This window comes from Coturnix japonica, chromosome 14 (assembly GCF_001577835.2).
Source record: "Coturnix japonica isolate 7356 chromosome 14, Coturnix japonica 2.1, whole genome shotgun sequence".
In the NCBI taxonomy this organism is placed as follows: Eukaryota; Metazoa; Chordata; class Aves; order Galliformes; family Phasianidae; genus Coturnix; species Coturnix japonica.
The window spans coordinates 4,704,900-4,725,003 of NC_029529.1; the positions used below are offsets into that span (position 1 = coordinate 4,704,900).

Here is a 20,104-nt window from a genome sequence, read left to right on the forward strand (position 1 = left end):
GTTCCCCACTTTCCTCTTTGTGAATTATTTCCCCATAGTTTGAAGTTAAAGGTCCAAGAAGCTCCAAGAATTAAGCTAAACCAAGGGCATTGTTCTGGAGGCACCCAGGAGGAGTACAGAGCTTTGGCTCTTTGCCCTCTCTGGTTTCAGACATCCTGAAGCTCTCAGCCCATAGTTCTGCCCCGGCCCAAGGCTTTGCTGGTGCTTGAAGGGAGGAGCAGGGACCCATGCCTTGGTTCTGTCCCAGCAGCCTCATCCCAGCACCTTTTGTCCCAGGGGGATGGAGAGTGGACCACATCCAGCACAAGTGTGGTCCGCTTGCAGAGTGTTTGCCCCCTTCTGTTGTGGTGGCTGCTGCCTATAATTAGCTATAGGTCTATTAATAGAGCCCTGCTGCGTGGGAATGGCGCAGTGGAAAGGCAGCACAGGGTGGGCAATGGCCTCAGCTCTACCCCTGTCTGGGCCTGTGGGTAATGCCAAGGTGAGAGCATCTCCTGGGTGGGCTGGAGGACCGATATGCACAGTTCCCAGCTCCCATCCCCTGCATGGGAGGGATTGGGGTCACAGCTGGAGCCCCACAGCTCCCTGCCCCCAGGAGCCTGCACAGGAGCTGTGGGTGGGGGAAGAACAGCAGAGAGGGACCCGAGCAGGAGGGATGTCCAAGCACAGTGATGCGTAGCCGTGTGGAATCATTATTTCCTAATCCACCACCTCCCCCCCATCCCCAGTTATTCTTTTGTCAGAAGTAAAGGGGCACATTTAGAAACGTCACCCTCAACAGATCTGCACCACGTCCATTTCTGTCCTCGCTCCCTCCTTTGTCACCAATGTTCTGAGAAGCCGAGAGAGTCTGCGTGTGTTTTTTCCTTCTCGTTAGATCAAAGCTCTTTACTTCAGTCTTGGCACGGAATGGAAATTCATTGGCAGGGATTAAAAAACGAACCTTCAACATCCTGGCCCCTCCATCCTTACTTTTTTTTTCCACCCGTTTTTTTTTTAACCATTGAAGCTGTTCCAGGCTCTCCCTGCCCCCTCCACCAAGGAGCTCAGGGTTGGGTGAGCCCATGCTCCCCTTGCGAGTGGCTTTTCTCCCCGCAGACCCGGCTTTGCTGCTGCTGCTGCCTCCTCTGCTCGCCAGATCTTGGAGACTTTCAGTTTCTGTTCGGCATGAAGAGCTTTTGGCTGGAATCAAAGCACGTCTCGGGTTTCAACGAGCTGAGACGAAAAAGGGAGAGGAGCGGAGCAGCTGCGAGATGGGCAGCGGTGGTGGGAAGAGAAAGGGAAATAATGCGTTTGTTGGAGGAGGAGGGAGGTGCCGTGTAGGGAGGATTTGCATGGGATGCTGAGTGCTTATGTGTAAAGGGTTGCATTAGGAATAGGGGAAGTGTTAGGAAGATCCAGGAGGAGCAATCTGTTCTCCTCCAGGACTGTTGGGAAAGGGAGGGATCAGTGACGTTGGGATGCAAGGGATGAAGAGCAGCCTTGTGAGAGCGCATGGCGCTGCTGCTCAGAGCAGTGGGTGCCTGTCCCTGGAGGTGCCCATGGCCGTGGATGGGGCGCTGGGCAGTCTGGGTGGTGGGGAACAGCCAGCCCACGGTTGGAACTGGATGAGCTTTAAGGTCCCTTTTAACCCAGTCATTCAATATGATTCTTGTGATGGCTCTGCAGGAGGTGTAGAGATGGGTGGTGGTCCCAGCAGAGCTCAGAGGCCTTTGGTGAGTGTTTAATGCCCAGCATTGCTTTTTGGGAGAAAAACCTGGGTGCTTCCAGGAGCCCTGGGAACTCATTGCTCAGGGCACTGCTGAAACAAGGCCCAAGCTGGGACCAAGCAAAAGGGTGGGAGATATGGAGAGTTAGCAGAAATGTGGAGCTGGGAGAGCAGGAAGCAGCCAGTGACCTCCTAATTAGCTCACAGCTTTGATGACCTGGCCCAGGTGCTTCCTTCCTGGAAACAATGCAGCGCTTATTGTCTTCTGCAGAGCGGGCTGCTAAGCTGGAATGGCTTTGAGGATGAGAAGCCAGCCCAGCTTTAAGTGGCTTTGTCCTTTTTACTTTTTGTTCTGCTTCTCTGTCTCTCGAGAGCCAGCAAACCAGTTCATTTAGAGGAGAGACGTGCAGGAGCAGCAAGGGAAAAGGGCTTGGTTTTAAAAGCCCTCTGTGTAGTTTATGGGAGATGGAGTGATACGGGCACTGAGCGGAGTTGGGGTTTCTTCTCTGTGACTTTGGGCAGTCGGGGCTTCACACTGTGGCCTCCAGCCTGACAGCAGGAGCTGGGTGGAAGACAAGGCGTGATGTGCTGCTAAACGTCAGTGCAGAAATCAAACCCGCCTCTGGTGGCATTTAGCAGGGAAGATATCAGTGCTGATGGTGAAATGACACAGCTAATTGCTGAGCACACAATTACCCTCACGTGTCCCCACCCCTCCTATGCCTGCTGGCCTCTGACCTGGCCTTCACCTGGTCCCACTGCACTGGGGACAGCCAGCAGATGGGAGCGCTGGGGTTTACTGCTGGCAGTTGCATCAGATGCTTGTTTTGTTGTTGAATGAGTGGGGAAACAAACTGGGAAGCCTTTGGGAAGGTGCGTTTCAGTGCCTTCCCAAACAAAGCTACATTTAAAGCCCTGTCAGCTCACCTTTTAATGGAGCAGCTTGCTGGGGGAAAAGCATGGCCAGAGGAAGCGGCAGCAGCATGTTTTTGTCCCACTACTGTTTGGTGCTATGGAATGCATTGGCTGTCACACAGCCCTGGGCCAGCTGGTCGCACTGCAGGGCTACCATAATTCCTCCAGCCCCACCAGTGCCACCAGCTGAGGTCCTTGAGGACCACCAGGATGCTCTGGGCTCAGGCACCTGTTTTCCCATTGCATTGAAGGACTCCCTCGGAGATGTGGCACCCAACAGCCATCACATCCCTGTCCCCATTGAGTGTCCATCTCTGCCAGTGGCACGGGGCACCCTGACCTGCTCCAGTGGGACACAGCCAGCTGTGTGACTCTGAGGGGATGTGTCTGTACAAGGCAAAGCTGCTCTGAAAATCAAAGCAAGCTCTGTTGTTATTATTGCGATTATTTCTTTTCCAAAGAGATCCTGCATTCAGTGCCTTGCTGACATGACATGTGGGTTGGAGAGAGGCAGCAGCAGCTTCTGGCAGGGGAGGCAGGGGCCAGGGGGTGTGTGTGGGGGGGGGAGGGCTTTGCAAGCTGAGCTGCTGATTACCAGGGGCAGCAAATAGCTTGCAGCTGCCTCTGCTCAACACGCTCTTTGTGGGGCTCGCAGCCACTCTTTGGACACAGCTATTTTTAATTTCCCTGAGCGTGTGTGCACAAAGCAAAGGGGTGGGCAGTGCCCCCGGCATCTCCCTTTCCTGACCCCCACACCCCCCCAGTGGTGCTCCCACCCCCCTTCCTGACTTCCTCTCATCCTCCAGGGAGCTTTGGGATGGGGGGCCTACCCCGTGCCTCTGTGGTTTTTGGGGTTTTGTTTTTGGAAGAATGGGGGGCTTTGCTTTGGGAGCCAGCCTTAGCGTCCCCCCCCACCCTGCACCAATGTGTGCAGAGAGCTGGGAAAATGCAGAAATAAATAAATAGTCAATTAGGCCGGCGTCCAGCTGAGGGTTTAGAGTAAGGGTGGAGGGGGGGAATGCTGCAAAAAGAGGCTCCAGCCAAATTTTGGAATGCCTGAGAAAGCGGCCAGAGCCGCGGGCAAGCATGGGGGTGTGGGCTTCCCACCGCCATTCATCCTTGTGTTGGCCCCCAAGGAGGAAGAGGAGGAGGAAGAGGAGGAGGAAGGCTGCCCCAGCCTCGCTCCTGGGGGTGGAGATGTGTGGTGAGAGTGGGGGGCTCAGCGGGGCCGAGCTGTGGATCTGGAGCAAACTTTCCTCCCTTGGGTTTGGAGTTGAGGTGTGCGCTCTGTTGAAGCACAAGCACTGTTTGGGGTTAATAAATCACTTATTTGCAGCCCTCGTTTCTCTGTTATGGTAACGATTAGTGAATATGAGATTTCTGGTTTACCCTGGCCATGCATTATTCATCAGAGTCTGTGTAGAAGGGACGTGGTCAGGTTAAAACTTGTGTGGAGACGAGCTGAGGTCTTGGTGAGGTTTAGGAAGCAGCTTTGCTCAGCATTACCCAGCACAAGGATTTTGCTGAGGTCTTCCTCAGCTCCTTAGTGCTGTTGGAGGCATTTCTGAGGAAAAAATGAGAGTTCCCAAGCAGTGTGTATGACTCTCCTTGCTGCCTGAGTTATTGGAGGCTGCAGCATAGGTAAGGCTGGGAAAAATAACAAAACACTGCTTGTACACTCGGGCGTGGTGGTCGTGTGAATGTAGTTTTGCTGGTAAATATTCTGCAAGACCTTTCTGTTATGCTCTGTCCATTCAAAGCTGCAGGAAGGACTCTTCCCTGCAGTTGCTTGTCCGGCTGCAGACAGGCAGGACGACAGAGCAGCTGGCTAGACGTGCTGCAAGGTATAATTACTGCAGGTAATCACGTGCACAGCCCCAGCGTCAGCCCTCACCTCCTTCCAGCAGGATCTGGGTTCTTTGCCTGCACGTACAGCACCATGCCTTGCACTCTGCCACCTCTCTGCTGGGCTCCTGGGGGTATTTCATGGCCATGCATTGCCTGGAAGCCATGCACTGCACCCTGTGGTCGCCCCTGCTCCCCACTGGGTCCCTGAGTGTTGACACTTCAGTGTTCCCTTTGCCATGTTGATGGTGGGGTCCCTGGCACGCTCATGGATTTTGGATGTGTCTCGAGCACCTTCCACTTGTGCAGGATTTCCCCCTTTTGTGATGTTGCAGCTGGGGAGAAGGGGTGGGATTATGGAGAGCCTCAGCCCTTTCCTCCTCATTTCATCAGCCCTGTTGCAACTCCATCAATAAAGTTTGCCAGGGTGCTGGGGAGCTACTGGGATATAATTAGGGGTTTAGTTTGCTTTTCTGGCTGCTTTCCCATTAGAGGAGGGACAGCAAGGATTATGGACTGAGCAGATGTGTGCAGGAAGAGGACTTTTTGCTTTCACGGCTGTTAATGTGGTGTGCAGGCTGAGGCAGGGGGATTGGAGAAGCCTCCCTGGGCTCATGCCCCTTCCCTGCACAGCACCAGATCACTTCTCAGCTCTTTGACCCACTCCCACTTTCCATCTCCAGCTGGAGACCCCCGAGCCCTGGGAGCCCAGCCCTGTGGTATTCCCAGCCCAGCAGGAAGTTCTGCAGAGCTCATAAGAGGAGCGCTGGGGAGTAATGAGGTTTCCAGGCTAATTTGGCAGGATTCAACAACTTCCACTGGAGCATCTGTGCCTGTGGGAGCTGCCTCAGCTTCCAGTGGATCTGGGGCTGTTGATCTCTAGGGGCTGTTTAGCCTTGTTTGCAATCAGCGATGCTCATGTAAGGCTGATGGTCCTTGGTGAAGATGAGGGTTTGGGGGAAATCATGTATTGTTTGGCTGGTGAGGTGTGGGACAACACACCAGCTACTCACTAGGAGACTTGGCCCTTTGGCCCCTCTAGTCTGGAAGGGAGATGGATTCACTTTAGGGGCATTTGGGGGCTTGAATTGATTGCACTGCTTTCCTTGGGAGCCCAGCCCTTGGCTACATCCATCCTTGGTGGTTCAGAGAAGATGAAAAGCTCTCAGATTCCTAGCCTTGATCTTCCCAAGCTGCTCAGCATTCCTGGTGCCACGTGCAGTGTGTTGGTGTGTAGGGCTGGTGCCATGTTTCTGCATGTCTGTCCTTGTGATGAGACACCTACAGAGCTTTGTGGCCGCGTCCCAAGGAGAGATGTGGCCCTGGGGACTGGATCCCAGCATAGCCAACCTCAGAACCTGTCTCTCCTGCCTGAGCTTCCCCTAGTCCTGTCACCACTGTGGCTGGCTGTCTCATACTGGTCCGTGTGCTTCAGCACGTCCTCATGCTGCCTGGTGGCATCTCAAGAGCCTTTAGGCCACGGTAGGAGTGCTACTAGAAGAAGACATTGGGAATCATTCCAGCAGTACTTGTTGTTCCGAATGACATTGGAGCCTACTCCAGCTGCAGTGATTTTCCTGCTTGGCAGTCAGGCTGGCTCCAAAACTGAGCAGCAAGCAAACTTCACCTGGGTTGTTTCTGTTTCCCAGCAAGTGAAGCTCTTTTCAGTGAAGTGCCTCTTGCACCTTTTTGTAGCTTCCTTAAGGATCCTGAGCAAAACAATGGTCCTTTTCCAGTTTTTCCACTTCTGGGTGCTTGCTAGGGCTCCTGTCCACCTTAGCAGCAGCCTGCAGCTCCCTCATAGCCCTACATCTCTCATGGCCCTGTTGTGGCAACCTGAAGCTCCCATCTGGTAGCCCGCTGCTCCCTTATGGTGGACTTGATGCAGCCAGCGTGGAACTGTACAATTTAAAGCACGGTTTTCCAAATACAGATGGAATCCACCTTTCCCTCCCACCCCCCAGAACAGCTGCGTTCCTCTCTTCCAAGCTTCTCACCCCCTACCGTGTTGTTGGGTCCTGGGGAGCGATCTCCCTGGGTTTTTGTTGTCAGGCTGATTGCCGTGACAGCACATTGAATACCACAGATAGTTCCTTCCCTTTTGACTGGGTGCCTGTGCTGCAGGGAGATGCCATGCTGGCAGCTGCACACAGATGGGGTCAGATTGGTATCCTGCCCTCCCCCAATCCTTCTCATAAGGGAGGGGAGGGCATTTTGCATTTGAAACTTTGGTTGCCCTCGTCGTGTATCAGTGTCATAAGGGGAGTGGGGCGTAAAGATAGGATTGTGTTGGCAGGGCTGTGGGATGAGGAGTTTGACCACAGTTTGGTTTGCTCTGTGAAGTTCTGGTTCATGAAAGGTGACTGCAGGAAGCTCAGAGCCTCCACTCAACCCACAGTCCAGCTGTGACCATACTTCTGTCCTCAGCGTGATGCCGATGCTCTCTGCATCTTCTGTCCTTCCCCTCCAGCAGGGTTGGAGATGGAGATGCACATGGGTAACCACCTGGTGACCATTCCAGGTGGGTAAGGGGCGTTCACCGACCATCCCTTCTCATGCTGACTCTTGTGTCCTCACCTGCAGGTTCAGAGTACGGCCATCCCAGCCATACATGACCCTTCAGAGACTCTTCAGCAGGAAAGAGGTTAACAGGAAGGAGGCAGGCGAGGAGTTGGCTGCCAGCTCCAGACCCCGCTTTGGGGTGGGGAGCAGCTGGGAGCTGCATGCACAGCGCAAGAATCGCCTTATAAGGCCAGGACAAGCCAGCTCCAGCCTCCCACTCCGCTCCGGCACTCGCTCCCCAGGCAGGCGCCCACTGGGGATGGGGATGTGGAGGGGATGTGTGGTCCCCAGCATTCTGTCTGGGTGCCTGTAGGGTCGGTGCATGGCACTGGGTGAGTGAGGAGCCCGAGGGTGCTCACAGCCGGCTCATGGCCTTGCTCTGTGTTTAGACTTGCTGTCGGTGGACGTAAACACCAGTTCTATGGAGAAGTGGCCCCTGGCTGAACTCTCCTGCCCAATCCCTGTGCTGTGCCCCCTCCCCAAACTGCTCCGGGGGGAGGAAGAAAATTCTTTCCGCCTGGTGAAAGCAGAGCTAAAATTGTTTCATCTCCTGGTGAAGGTTTGGGAGTGTTGTACAGGAGCCTGGTGTGTGGGGATACGTGTGCACAGGGCTTGCACACTCATCCTCTGAGCTTTGAGCACGTTCCTTGAGGGGGTGATTTCAGAGGTCTGAGCCTGCTGGAGGTTTCTCAGCAGCTTTTATAAGCAATATCTGCCCATATGGGCAGGCTGCAGGTGAGAAACGTGTGCTTAGGTGGCTGAAAGCAGATACCTGCCCACCTGCTGGAGTGGTGCGTGGCTGGGAGCTGCAGAGGATGGGCAGCGCTCCCGGGCACAGGGAGGTGCAGGAGGGAGAGCACAACCTTTGCTCTGTGTTGATGGATGGCTGCTCCCATGTGTCCTGTGCAGAAACTTGGAGAGGTCATTTTCATCTGCCTTGGTGTAAATCTAGGATTCTCTGCCTGCTGGATGATCTATAAGTGTAATAAAATCCTCCCGCAGCAGAACTCCGCTTGCATTGTGGCCACATTGATATAGCTCTGTGCCTAGTGGCAGGAAGCCTGCAGTGCTTTGTGCCTTGCTCCATCCCACACCGTGTCCCGCTCACTTCCCACCCTGAGCATGGGGCTGAGCATCAGGGACAGGCAATGCTTTTAGCAGCTCCCTTTGCAGAGCACTTAAGAGCACTGTGGATGAGCAGCCTGCTCCTCGGCAGCCACCCTCATGAATATTTTAGCTCAGAGAATTAACATTTGTCAAGAAGCATTTATGGAGGCAGCCTGGATGCTCTTCCTTAGGCGTGCCCAACTTACTGCTAATCTGGGGCAGTGTTGGAAGCCTGAGCAGAGCAAACCCACACCAGAGCCCTTCCTGTGCTGCACTGGGGCCCTCACGGAGGAGCAGGACCGTGGGGAGCAATCAGCCCCCATCTTCCCTCCAGGCCGGCCAGACCCTGGTGCCAAGGCAACCAGCCTGCCATGCAAGATAGACAAATGGTGGGGATTTTTCTTTCTTTCTTTTTTTTTTTTTTCTCTCTTTTTTTTCCCCTCCTGGTTCTTGGCAGAAAGTAAAATGTCCCTTTTGTTTGGTTTCCTCCTCCCCCTGCCCCATCGCCTTTCTTTAAAGGTTATGTTCCAGATTTCACCAAGTTGACGTTGTGTAACGGCCCGGGAACATGGCGTGGGCACGGACACTGTGCCCTCAAGGCTGGGATTTCTTCTGCAGGGCTCCTCAGAGGTTTATGCACCCTCTTTCTCTCCTTTCTGTTGTGTTCCCCTCCGTGTTCATTCCTCACACACCATAGGAAAGAGATAGGGAGTGCATAGTACACAGGTTTGCCATGCTGGGCATGGTCTGGCTCTGAGCATTGCTGGTTCCAGTGGGTACATGAGCAGAGTGCAAAGCCTCGTGGGTTTGCTCCCCATGGCACAGAATTTAGGGCTTCCTTTCAGGTGCTACCCGGGTATTGCAGCAGAGCTCTGTCTTTGCCCAGGGGGCTGCATCCTGACCGTGCTCTTGGTATCATTTCCTTTGGTGCATGCTTCCACCTTGCAGCATTTGCATCTTGCTTGGTTTCAGAGTGCTTGTGTCTGCAGCAAAGAAAGAAAGAAATAGATGTAAAGGAATTTAAATCCCAAGCGAGCCAGGCTGCTTGTCTGTCAGGTTCCATCTCCTGCCCAGAGCTGTGAGGTGTAGGGGTGCCTCCTAGAGCCAGCCCCAGCTCCTTTTCCCCCCTGTCCTGGCTGTGTTCCTTGTGGTTGTGGGTGGGGAAGGGATTGGACCCACGCGGCCGTGCAGAGTTCATGGTCCTGGAGGTCTTGGCACAGCTGAAGGCAAGGGAGACAAAAACGTTTCTAAGACTCCGCTTGGAGCTGGGAGAAAGTTTTTCCGTAGGGTTTTTATAGCTACCGGAAAGCAGGGTTTTATTTTTGTTGTCTAAGACAAAAAATCCTCTTAGGAGTTGACTTCCCGTGGCCGTGAGCAGGGGGGGCTGAGCTGGAGACCTTCTGGGCTGCGCTCAGCTTTTCTTCCCCTTCCCCCTGCAGGATTTGTGGATGGTGACGTTGGTTTTCACAACCAAAAATAAGAGGTTTTGATATCCCAGTTGTAAGGTTGGTCCCATTGGCATGCCAGCATGGGGGCACCCCAGCACCACAGCTCCCTGTGTGGGGTACTCACACTCCCTCCTTGACCCATCTGGGGACACAGCCATGGGGAAAGCCTTTCTCCTGGTGAAACAGGGATATTTCCCATAGCTGCAGATGGATAAACCAGGGCCGGGGGTCTCAGTGAGACCAGCTGAATTCCCTGGGTTGTGGGATGGGGCTGTTGCAGCTCTCCCGGTCACCTCTTCTTTTCACACTGCTCTTGGAGGTGGTTTGCTGGAGCCTGTTTCCATGGTAAAAATCTTACCAGCATCTGCCAAAAACTCATCTCCCTGTTGGCCTGGCCATCTGGAGGACGAGAGGAGGCTTTGCTGGGGCATAGAGGTGGTTGTGGGGCTGTGTGGGGTGCTCCTTTCGTGCCATGTGCAACTCAGAGGGGTCCCACTGTCCAATTTGTCTGGGGCTCATGCTCACCTGCAAACAGCTGCTGTTAGTGGGGGGGACCCCCATGTCACCATATCTGGCAGCAGGGCACAGCAGGCTGGAGATGGGGACAGCAGGGATGTGGCATAGCCACTGTAAATCGGATGAGCTGATGCTGCTCCAGATGGACCTGTCAGCTCTTGTCAGCAGTGACACTGATCTAAGTCCCTCCGTGTCCCCTCGGGCTGGGGAGGCCACCACTCATCTTGCTTAACTTCATCCCCTTGGGGCAGGGAGACCAGGAGGTGACACTGTGCTTTTGAACCATGGTCCCCTCCATGCCATGTCCCTGCAGAGCGTTCCAGTGGCTGGCTGGGGAAGATGCTCCCAATCACCATGTTTCACTAAGTTCAGTGGGCAGAGCTCTGCTTGTGGACAGAGCACCGGTTGCTTAGGATCCTGTTGTCCACCAGGAGAGGTTTAAGGCATGTGCCCATCTGCTCCTATCTCCTCACGTATCTCCTTTCTCCTTCCCCTTGCAGCCTACAACCCTCCCACAGGGCACCATCAACATGAACCAGTGCACGGATGTGGTGGATGGGGAGAGCCGCACAGGGCAGAAATTCTCCTTATGCATCCTAACACCAGAGAAAGAGCACTTCATCCGGGCTGAGAACAAGGAGATCATCAGCGGGTGAGTGCAGGCAGACCCAGGGCTGGCTGTCAGTGCTGCCTGGCGCTCAGCTCCCCTCTTCTTCTCCTCCTTTTTGGCAAGGTTGGCTTTTGTTTCCCCCTCCTGCTCTCTGGCCTGGCAGGTCCCTTCCACCTGCAGCAGGGCAGGAGTGCTAGCAAGCCCTGAGCTGCTAGATTCATGGGGTGAGCATGAGAAGTGGCTTGAGTGGATGATTTAAGTCCTTCCTTTATGCTGTGCCATGAGACTTTCCGACATCTGCCATGTGCACCTTGCAGAGCCAGTGACTGAGGAGCTTCAGATCCTAGAGCTCCCAAGCTGCTCACTACTTCTGAAGACCACCATTCCTAGGTCACTTTAGACCACTTAAAATGAGCACATGGCGGTCGATTCTCCAACTCACAAGTGCTGGATGCTGATCTAGAAGCATCCACAGACACCATCTTCCTGATGCATCTTGAGGCATGGTACCTCCTCTGTGCTTCCCAGCCTGGCACCAGCAGAGCTGGTGCATCCCATTGGAACACTTTCTATTTCTGAGCACTTTCCTTGATTGTGACTCTCCCATTTTAGTAGATAGGCATTTCTCTGGCAAGAACTTGGGCTTTCGCTCACATAAATGTTGTCGTGGGACAAAATTTCCCTACTCCTCTGAGACCTGTGAGTGAGAGTGACACCAGAGGGGGGCTGGCTGGGTGGGTGCAATGATTATACCCCAAAATATGGTCCCTTGTGCCCTGCTGCGTTCTCCATCTCCTCACGCTCCCATTCACAGCTCAGCCTTTGTTCCCATCCTGCCAGCAGTGTGAGGAAGCAGCATTGCAGAGCAAGGTGGGGCTGATTTATTGCTCATTGGCCCGGCGTTAGATTTTGAAGCAGCGCGTTTGCTCCTGACTGCAAGCATTAATCATCCCCAAGCAGTCCCGCTCTGGGCTCAAGCCAGGCGGGTTTCGTTTGCAGTTGCAGCACGACAGGAAGATTTCCCCAGCTCGGGGAGAATTTGTTTTACGTTTGTTGCATGCTTCTGGCATTTATTGCTTAACCAAAACCCACTTGATGTGGTCATCTCAAAGCGCTTTACAGCAGCAGCGTGCGAAGTGGGGGGAACAGGAGGGCAGAGCACGGAAGTCTGAAGCACAAGCATTTCCCAGCGCTGCAGATCCTCTCTGAGATGCAGGAGCAGCTGTGGGAAGGCATGGGAGGGTGCCCTGAGTGAGAGGCTCATGTGCGGGATGGGCTTCACAGTGCCGAGTTCATGCTGCTCTTTCTCAGACAAAAGTGCATTGTGTGCAGCGTGCTGGCGTTAGCAGCTCTGAAGGGAGAAGGCCCTCTGGTCTCTCCGGAGCTCTCGGCTGGCTTTCAGGATCCTTGAATCCCTGCCCGGTGCCACCCTCGGCCATGACCTCTCTCTTGCATTGAGTGGTGTTGAGCCAAAGCAGCCTTTGCAGGAGTTGTTCCCTGTCCTTCCTCCCCTCCTGCCCTGCTCTGCAAGTTGCTTTTTTCCCAGGTCTGGGATGGTTGCTGGGTACGGTGGTACCCCAGCCCAGCTCAGATGGCTGAGTTCTTCTGCATGCTGAGCTCTAGCTCAGGGAAATACTGACAGCCCGATTACCAACCTCTGGGTGTGGGGGTTTAGTATGGGGACTGCTGCTCCCTGGCTGTTTCTGGAGGAAGCAAAGGGCTGGCTTATGGGCATCCTGTCCTGGAGTGCATGGGGCTGTGTCTCCCTGATGATGGGATCAGAGCGCCTGCAGTGCAGGGAGCACCTTTGGGGTGCACAGTGCCCTGCTGATTACACCCCACACCTGGGAGCGAGCATCACTCCTGTCCTGCCTGCTTTTGTCAGCACACGTCTCACCTGCTGCTCTTCTTTGCCCACAGGTGGCTGGAGATGCTGATAGTCTACCCAAGGACAAACAAGCAGAACCAGAAGAAGAAGAGGAAGGTAGAGCCCCCAACTCCACAGGTAACCCCGGAGAGACACAGCGTCCTGGTCTTCTCCCTCTCTCTTGGGGCGCATTGCTCCCAGTCCATATCCTTCCCCAGATCAGCAGGGCACACTCAGTCTCCTGGCACCAGCCCTGCACGTGCTGTCCCAAAGCCATGTGTTCCCAGGGGGCTGGGAAGAGGTGCTGACCGCTCAAGGGGCCTTTTCGGCAGAAGTAGGATGAAATTCCATCGGGCTCCGGTTACCCTGTTGGAGATGACCCCAGAGATAATGGAAATGAAAGGAAAATAGTAAAGGCCTGGGACGGGCTGGGAGCTCCGGGGGCTGGAGCTGCGCTCTCCAGGGACCCAGCGATGGCTTCGTGCTGGCTTTGACTATAAATGGTAAAAACTGGGGCCGGCCGTGACTCACTCGTTCCTGCCAAGCTCCCACATGGCCAGAGTGGGGGAGAATCCCACTGATTGGGAACGTGACCCCAAGGCTGCGCTTGTCCTTTGCTGGGGCTGAGAACTGCCGCAGCTCTGTGGCCATCCGATCTTTGCAGGGACTGGGTGCTGGGCTCCTCTGTGGGGCTGCTGCTGTCAGGGAGGGAATACCACCTTGGGGCTCCCCTGAGCCCCAGTTTTCTGGTCCCCAGCACAGTGATGTCTTCATGCAAAGCTGTGTGTGGTGCCTATTTAAATCAAGTTTCCACCACTCCACGAGATAAAGTTACTTTAATCAGTAGGAACAGAAATAATGAGATGAAATGATGCTTTTTTCTGCACTGTGCTGGAAGACTGAGGCACTCCCTGCCAAGGGATGGGATCATCACAGCCCCTTGAGCATTGGCTCCAGTGATGCTGCAGGGGAGGTGTCTCCTCTGTGGCATGTTATGAGTTGTTTGGCCTCAGTCTTGCCGCATTTGGGGCAGCCCAGTGAGCTGGTGCAGCAGGGCATGGAGCCCAGCCCAGCACTAAACCCAGGCTGGGTTCAAGAAGGGGGACAGAGAGAGGAGGAGAAAGGGGCAAAGAGCCAGAAAAACATCATTCTGGGTTGCATTTCATCGCCATGGCAACTTCTTGGAAACCGTACAGGATCCAAGCTCCTGAGCACCAAATAAGGGAAGCGACTGTGGGGAGGACAGCAACTCCCCATGCATGCAGCCTGACTCCCCATGTGCTTGGGGATGGGGTGAGCATGGAGCCTGCTGATGCTTCTCCCACATTGGGTTGGGGCACAGCATCTCACAACCTCATGGGATGCTGTGCCCCAAACCTCATCCTGCTTGCAGCTCTCTTTCCATCAGAGCATCCCATTGCTCCCAGCCCTGCGACAGCAGCGGTGCTACTGGAAAATAGCTCAGATTCACTTTACAAATCCAGCCTGTGTGGGACCTGACTCTGGGTGGGTGCTTTACTGTTGTGGGTGCTCGTGGTCAGACTGCAGATCTGGAAGGGAAATGTAAAAGCACCTTTGCTTCATCCCTCAAATCATGCCGTTGCAGGCAGCAAATCAATGCCAGGGAGAAAACCAGCCCCAAATCCCCCTCTGTGAAATGGCTTCTCCTGAAGTTGGCTGCCGTTCAGCTCTCTCTCCCTGTGCTGGTGGGGAAAGGCTGATTTCTTTCTAAAGGCGGCAGCACACTAATCCGGTGGCGGATCATGTCTGAGAGCTGCTGAGGGAGTGATGGACACCTTTGTGATTTAACAACTACCAAAAAAGAGAAGATAGTTAGGATATTTCTGCCTGTTCTTACTCCCATGCCGTTTTCCTTCTCCCTGTTACATCAGGGCTTGGCTGTGCTCCTGGGGCACAAGGCTCAATTTCAGGTTGCCCCATTGTTTTGCACCTTCACCCTGCTGAATGCTGTGGTGGGGGCAACACGAGTGAAGCTGTGAAGCTGGGAAGTGAAGCTTGCAGCAACAGCTGCAGTTTGGGCAGGGGTTGCCGGATGCAATGCTGGAGTTGTTTTCACCTTTACTTTGCAATCAGCTTGAAGTCTTAGAAGAAATAGGTCAGGGTTCTCTTTCACTGTTTGCCATGCAGGGGAGGAGGAGCGTGCTGCCCTGTCTGCTCTCAGCTCCTGGGAAACTAAGGCGTGATCTGGGGCTGAAATGTGGGGTTGGAGGTGCTGCCCTCTGTTTTGGGTTTGTTTTGCACCAGGCTGTGTGAGATGAGTGTAAGGACAGCACGCTGTGGAGTTACTGCAACTGGAGGCTGGATCTAATGCTGTTGGGGCACTCTCCTTTTTGAGCTATTCATTCTGGAAGACAAAGAGTTAATTGCGCAGCTTGTTTATAGAGCGCCTTTTGGCCCTCATTTCTGTGTCTAATTAAATACATATCTACAAATAATTATCCGTGGGCGTGTGTAAGGAGTATATAAAGATCTATGTCTGACGATCAGCTTTGGGCTTCTGAATCAATGAACAGAGCGTGGCTGAGGCTGGAAGGACCATGGCAATGTCCGACCCCTCCAAGCAGCAGCACCTCCAGCGAGTTGTTGCCCTCCGGATCATTTACCTCCAACACTGCATTCCTTTAGGATGAAATTTCCGAGGGGACTTTTTTCCATACTGAGGTCATTTGCTGATACGACAAGAGCAAAACATCTGCTAAGGAACAAAGCCAAACCCCACATGAGCTGGGAAAGCTGCTGTGCATCTAACCTGGGCTGCTACAGGGAGCCACCAGAATGCCATCACCATCCAATGCACGCAGCCCCTTGCAGCTAGCCATGCTTTTATCCTGATGGGAATTGGTCTGAAATAACCTCAATGCAACGCTGTGTTTTCCTTTCTAAAAGCAGCATCCTGCTATGCAGTGGAAGCATCCGAGAGGGCTGCAGTGCTGGATGGTTTTTCTACTTTGTATCATTGGCCCATAACAAACCGGTTGTGACAAATTAAGAGCGCAGCTGCTTAGTGGCAAGGAATTAATTTTCTTCTACATCCAGTATCCTTTAGCTTGATTTCTGTTTTGGTGGGTTTTTTTTCTGACACTGCATGATGACACTGAGCAAATTCATTGCTGGCACGTGGACCTGGCGCTGCTCCGTGTTTGTGAAGCCTGCAGACAAAGCGGGGACACACAGATGCACACACAGAGGGACATGGGCAAGGCTGTGCCTTCTTTGCTTCAGTTACCAAGGCTGCAGTGCTGCCTAAAACTGCTGGAGTAGAAATGCTGTCAGGACCTGAAGCAGTGATTGAGCACCTGGTGGGAAGGCAGGGCCAACCCAGGGGAGCTCAGGTGTGTGCAATGCACCTGAGTGATGAGAAGGGTTGGAGCTGGGAGCCACCCCTTCTCAGACCTCATTAATGGTTGGCAGCGGAGGTGAGTGTACCTCTTGCTGGAGATCCCCCTCATAAGGGAGAGCAGCTTTTTTCCTTCTTTTCTGTGTTTGTGGCTATTGTATTTGGGCTTATCCTCACTTGCCACAGCCTGCTCTATTTTGTTGTGCTTTTTATCATGTGATAGTGTTACTACTGTAAATGTGCAGGGAAAGGGCAGGGCTTTCCTGGGCACCGAGCCCCTCTCACCCACTGTTCCCTGTCCCCACCAGGAGCCTGGCCCTGCGAAGATGGCTGTGACCAGCAGCAACATCCCCAGTGCTGAGAAGGTCCCCACCACCAAGTCCACGTTGTGGCAGGAGGAAATGAGGGGCAAAGAGTCAGGAGATGCAGGCGGCAGCATCAGCCCAGCACAGAGCCCGGTGCAGGGGGCTGCCAGCTCCCTGAAGGATCCCATTTTGGACAACAAGGAAGGTAAGGTAATGCCACCGGGACGTGGCCCTGCCCTGGTTGGACACCCTACTCTAATGTCCCTGCTTGAGCAGGAGTTAGAGCAGGTGGACCCAGAGGTTTCTGCCAACCTCAGCCATGTGATTTTGTCATTCTGAGATGGAGATCATGTCTCAACAGTGCAAATTTGCTCAGTAAGAATAAGCTTATACATTAAAATACAGAGGGCTCCTGAGGTCCACCTGTCCTTACACAGAGAGGAAAATGAAGAGAGGGAAATGCTTTCATAGCACCTTTGTGGCCCCCTGGGGCTGCCCAAGGGGCGTGGGGGCTGCCAAGCCCTGAGTGCTGCTTCCTCATCCTGCCCCTGCAGCAGGGCCCTGTTTATATTTGGTCTCCCTGATTAGTCCATGGAAGGCGCCTTGGGTTTGCAGTATTGTTCTCCTTGAAACAATAGGGGCTGGGGATTTTTCCTGCCCTGGGCTGAGGATAAGTTTCCTTTATCTGCGTGATGGGAGCAGAATAGAGCAGCTTTCTTCCTGCTCCCTGGTGCAAAGACTGATGCATCTGTTGTGTTTCCTTGGAGCTGTGGCTACTGCTTGGAGGGACAGAGGTGGGAATGGGTGGAGGCTTTCACACAAAGCTTCCCCTCAAAAAAGAGAAGTTTCCCTGCTTATATTAAGCCTACTAAGTTTCTTTGAATCAAAAACCAAGCAGAAGTGAAAAGTGCCAGAATTCACACTTTTCTTATGCTTTTTAATGGGAGAGAGCGTGAATGTTCGTGCTGTCCCCACCTGGGAACACTGTGCCACCCCACACTGTGCTGCGATCCTGTAAGCCCTTGAGGTGTCCTGTGCCCTCAGGATTGCCAGCTCCCTGCAAGCATCTTCCCTTCTGCACAGGCCAGAAGGGTGGGGATTGGGGTCAGGGTGGGAGAGCCTGTGGTGCTGGGGGGCTCAGGCTGTCCCTGCTCTCATTTCCTGCATTGTTCCTGCTTGGAATCAAGGCCTTTTTGTTGTTGTTGTTGTTAAAAGTAAAACTCAGACTTGAAACTGAATGTGTTTTTCTTGTCCCTTAGATGAGAGCTCCATGAATGGGGACCGGATAGACTGTGGGCGGAAGACTCGTGTTGAGAGCGGCTACTTCTCCTTGGAGAAGACCAAGCAAGACTCGAAGCTGGAAGAGCAGCAGCTGCCGCCACCACCGAGCCCACCCAGCCCCAGCACCCCGAACAACAGGTACAGTTATCCCAAATCGCCCTCACAGGAGCATGCCCAGCCCTTTCCTTCCCCAGGTACCCGATCAGGCGACAGAGTGATTCACAGCTTTTCTCTGAACTCCTTGGACTCGAAGAGCAGTTGTCCCATGCACAAGGACTCCAGCAGAGATGTAGGAAGGGGAGCTGAAAAATCGGGGCGTCCCCTTTCTTTTAAAGCCAGCCGGCAGTACACCACCCTGGCCGACGTTCCCAAGGCCATTAGGATCAGTAATCGTGAGGCCTTCCAGGTGGAGAGGAAGCGGCTAGAGCGGAGAACCCGGGCACGTAGCCCTGGGAGAGAAGAAGTGGCCCGGCTCTTTGGCAATGAGAGAAGGTAAGGGATGAGTGGCTCACCTCCTTCTTGCATGCTCACAGCATCAGCAAGGTTTGGGCTCGCCCTCCCCAATGCAGCCCTGGATGCAGGGTTGTGTTGGCAGGCTGTGTTGTGAATCATAGAATTGTGGAAAGGTTGTGTTGGAAGGGACCTTGAGGCCAATACTGTTCCAACCCTGCTGTGGGCTGGCTGCCCCCATCAGTCTGCCCAGGGCCCACCCATGGCCTCAGGCACCTCCAGGGATGGGGCACCCACCACTCTCTGCAGCAATGCCTGCACCTTACCGCACTCCAAGTAGAAAATTCCTTCCTAACACCTAACCTAAATCTTCCCTCTTTTACTTTGGCCCCTTTGCATTGCAGCAGTTGTGGATTTTGGGGCAACCACGTTGCCCATCCACACCATCCAGGCAATACAGTGGCCTTAGCAGTGGATGTCAGCCTGGTGACATTTGGATGCCACATTTGCAAGCAAGCCCACCATCCCTATCCCCTCCCCGGCATGGCACATGCGGGCAGCTGGCACCATTAATTAGGTTAGCTCTCTAAACAGTGTTAGAGCTGGGTGCGTTATGCAACTGCTTAATGAGCTGAGAGAGGTTTCAAAATGTCACGGCATTAATCTGGGAGAGGAGAGTCGGGTGTGGGGCTGTAAACAAGCTTAGTGCGGAGGAGGTGAGGAGGGCATCTGCAGGCATGCTCAGCACTCATTGGGTGAGGTGAAGGATGAGAGATGTGTTGGTGCAATGAGGGCAGCAGAGCAAACTGGGAGACGGGCCCCAGGCAAGAGGAGTATCTGCCAGTCTGATTTTTCTCGCCTCGATTTTCCTCTGGGCATGTTCTCTCTAGTGTGATTTCAGCAGCGCTGCTGGTTTGTTTCTTCACAGCCCCTAAAGGACTGTTTTCCAACCTGGTATCCGAGAGCTGGGAGCAGGTGTGGGAGCTCTGTGCCCGTGCTGTGGGTTGGCAGCAGGATCCTGCCTCTCCTGAACCCATTCCAGCAATGGCAGCATGCAGAGGAGCAGGGCACAGGGTTGTATTTCTCCCTGCCTTGAGGGTTCAGAGGGAAAGGGTGCCAGGCAGGGAAGGGCTGATAAGCTCATCTTGTAGCATGTTGGTTCAGGTATGGGTGACATTGTGTCCCTGTGTGGTTGCTTGCACAGTCCCCAGTGCTGACAGTCACTTGCTCCAGCCTCCATGGGCACTGTGCAGTTTTGGGTTCTAGCATGCCAAAAGGAAACTGGGACCTGCCAGCAGGACAGAGAAGGAAGGTTTGCATGCAGGTAGTGGGGACTGCAAGAGGACGCTGCTGCCAGGTAGTGCCTTTTTTTAACATCAGCCCCACGTACTTTCTGCTGGCAGGTGCCTTTTCCTGGGGAAAATCTGTTTCAACCAGCTTAGCTGGGCTCCTGGGGCCTTTAGCAGGGATGTATTGCTGAATTTAAATGGGCAAAACATCTCCTATTTCTTAGAGCTGTACTGAGACAGGAGCAGGGGGGTCTTGTACCCATGGGACTGAACCTGGTTCAGCACAGGGTGTGGAGTCTGGGGGTGATGGATGCAGCTCTGTGGGGCTCATGGGGATTTGGCACCCATGTCCACTTGGGTTCAGCAGGGCACAGAGAGGCAGGTCAGCATCGCAACAGAGAGCTCCCATCTGCCCTGCTCACCTTGGTTTGGCTGCTTTATAAACACGAGTTCACTGAGTTCACAGATTCCTATCATTATTTTCTTTTCTCCCCCCTCCAAATTCAGGCTGTGTTTTTCAAGGTTGAACAAAAACAATAATGCACTTGCATGCTGCAGGGTCTGCTTCTCCCTCCAGGTTTTGCACTATTCCTAATCCTCCTCCTCAGTAACCCACTAACACGTCTGTGAACGTTTGCCTGAAGTCCTTTGCCCATGCATGAACCCCATGGGCACCACCAGGCATGGCTCAGCTTTGCCTTTGGACTCTCAATGCAGCCAGACGGGCTTGCTCTGATTATCTGGGTGTTTTTGTCCCTTCTTCCCACTTCCTTTTAACCCCCTGTAAATCAACACGGGAGCATCAGAGCTACAGATGGAGAAGAGCTATGTTACTACCCAGTA

General features: G+C 53.8%; 1 protein-coding gene across 11 annotated transcripts in view; it reads left to right on the top strand.

Moving 5' to 3' along the window:
* The window catches only part of MPRIP (myosin phosphatase Rho interacting protein), a 57,178-nt gene that overhangs the window by 10,486 nt on the left and 26,588 nt on the right, over positions 1-20,104 (top strand). For 5 of the 11 annotated variants that reach the window (XM_032447633.1, XM_032447632.1, XM_015876574.2 and 2 more), the window contains exons 4-7: positions 10,602-10,753; positions 12,632-12,716; positions 16,245-16,446; positions 17,501-18,014. In XM_032447633.1, the coding sequence (XP_032303524.1) occupies positions 10,602-10,753; positions 12,632-12,716; positions 16,245-16,446; positions 17,501-18,014 (953 nt within the window). Of the gene's footprint in view, positions 1-10,601; positions 10,754-12,631; positions 12,717-16,244; positions 16,447-17,500; positions 18,015-20,104 lie in introns of those variants that run through there. The other 6 variants (XM_015876580.2, XM_015876585.2, XM_015876584.2 and 3 more) reach the window with 3 other exon arrangements.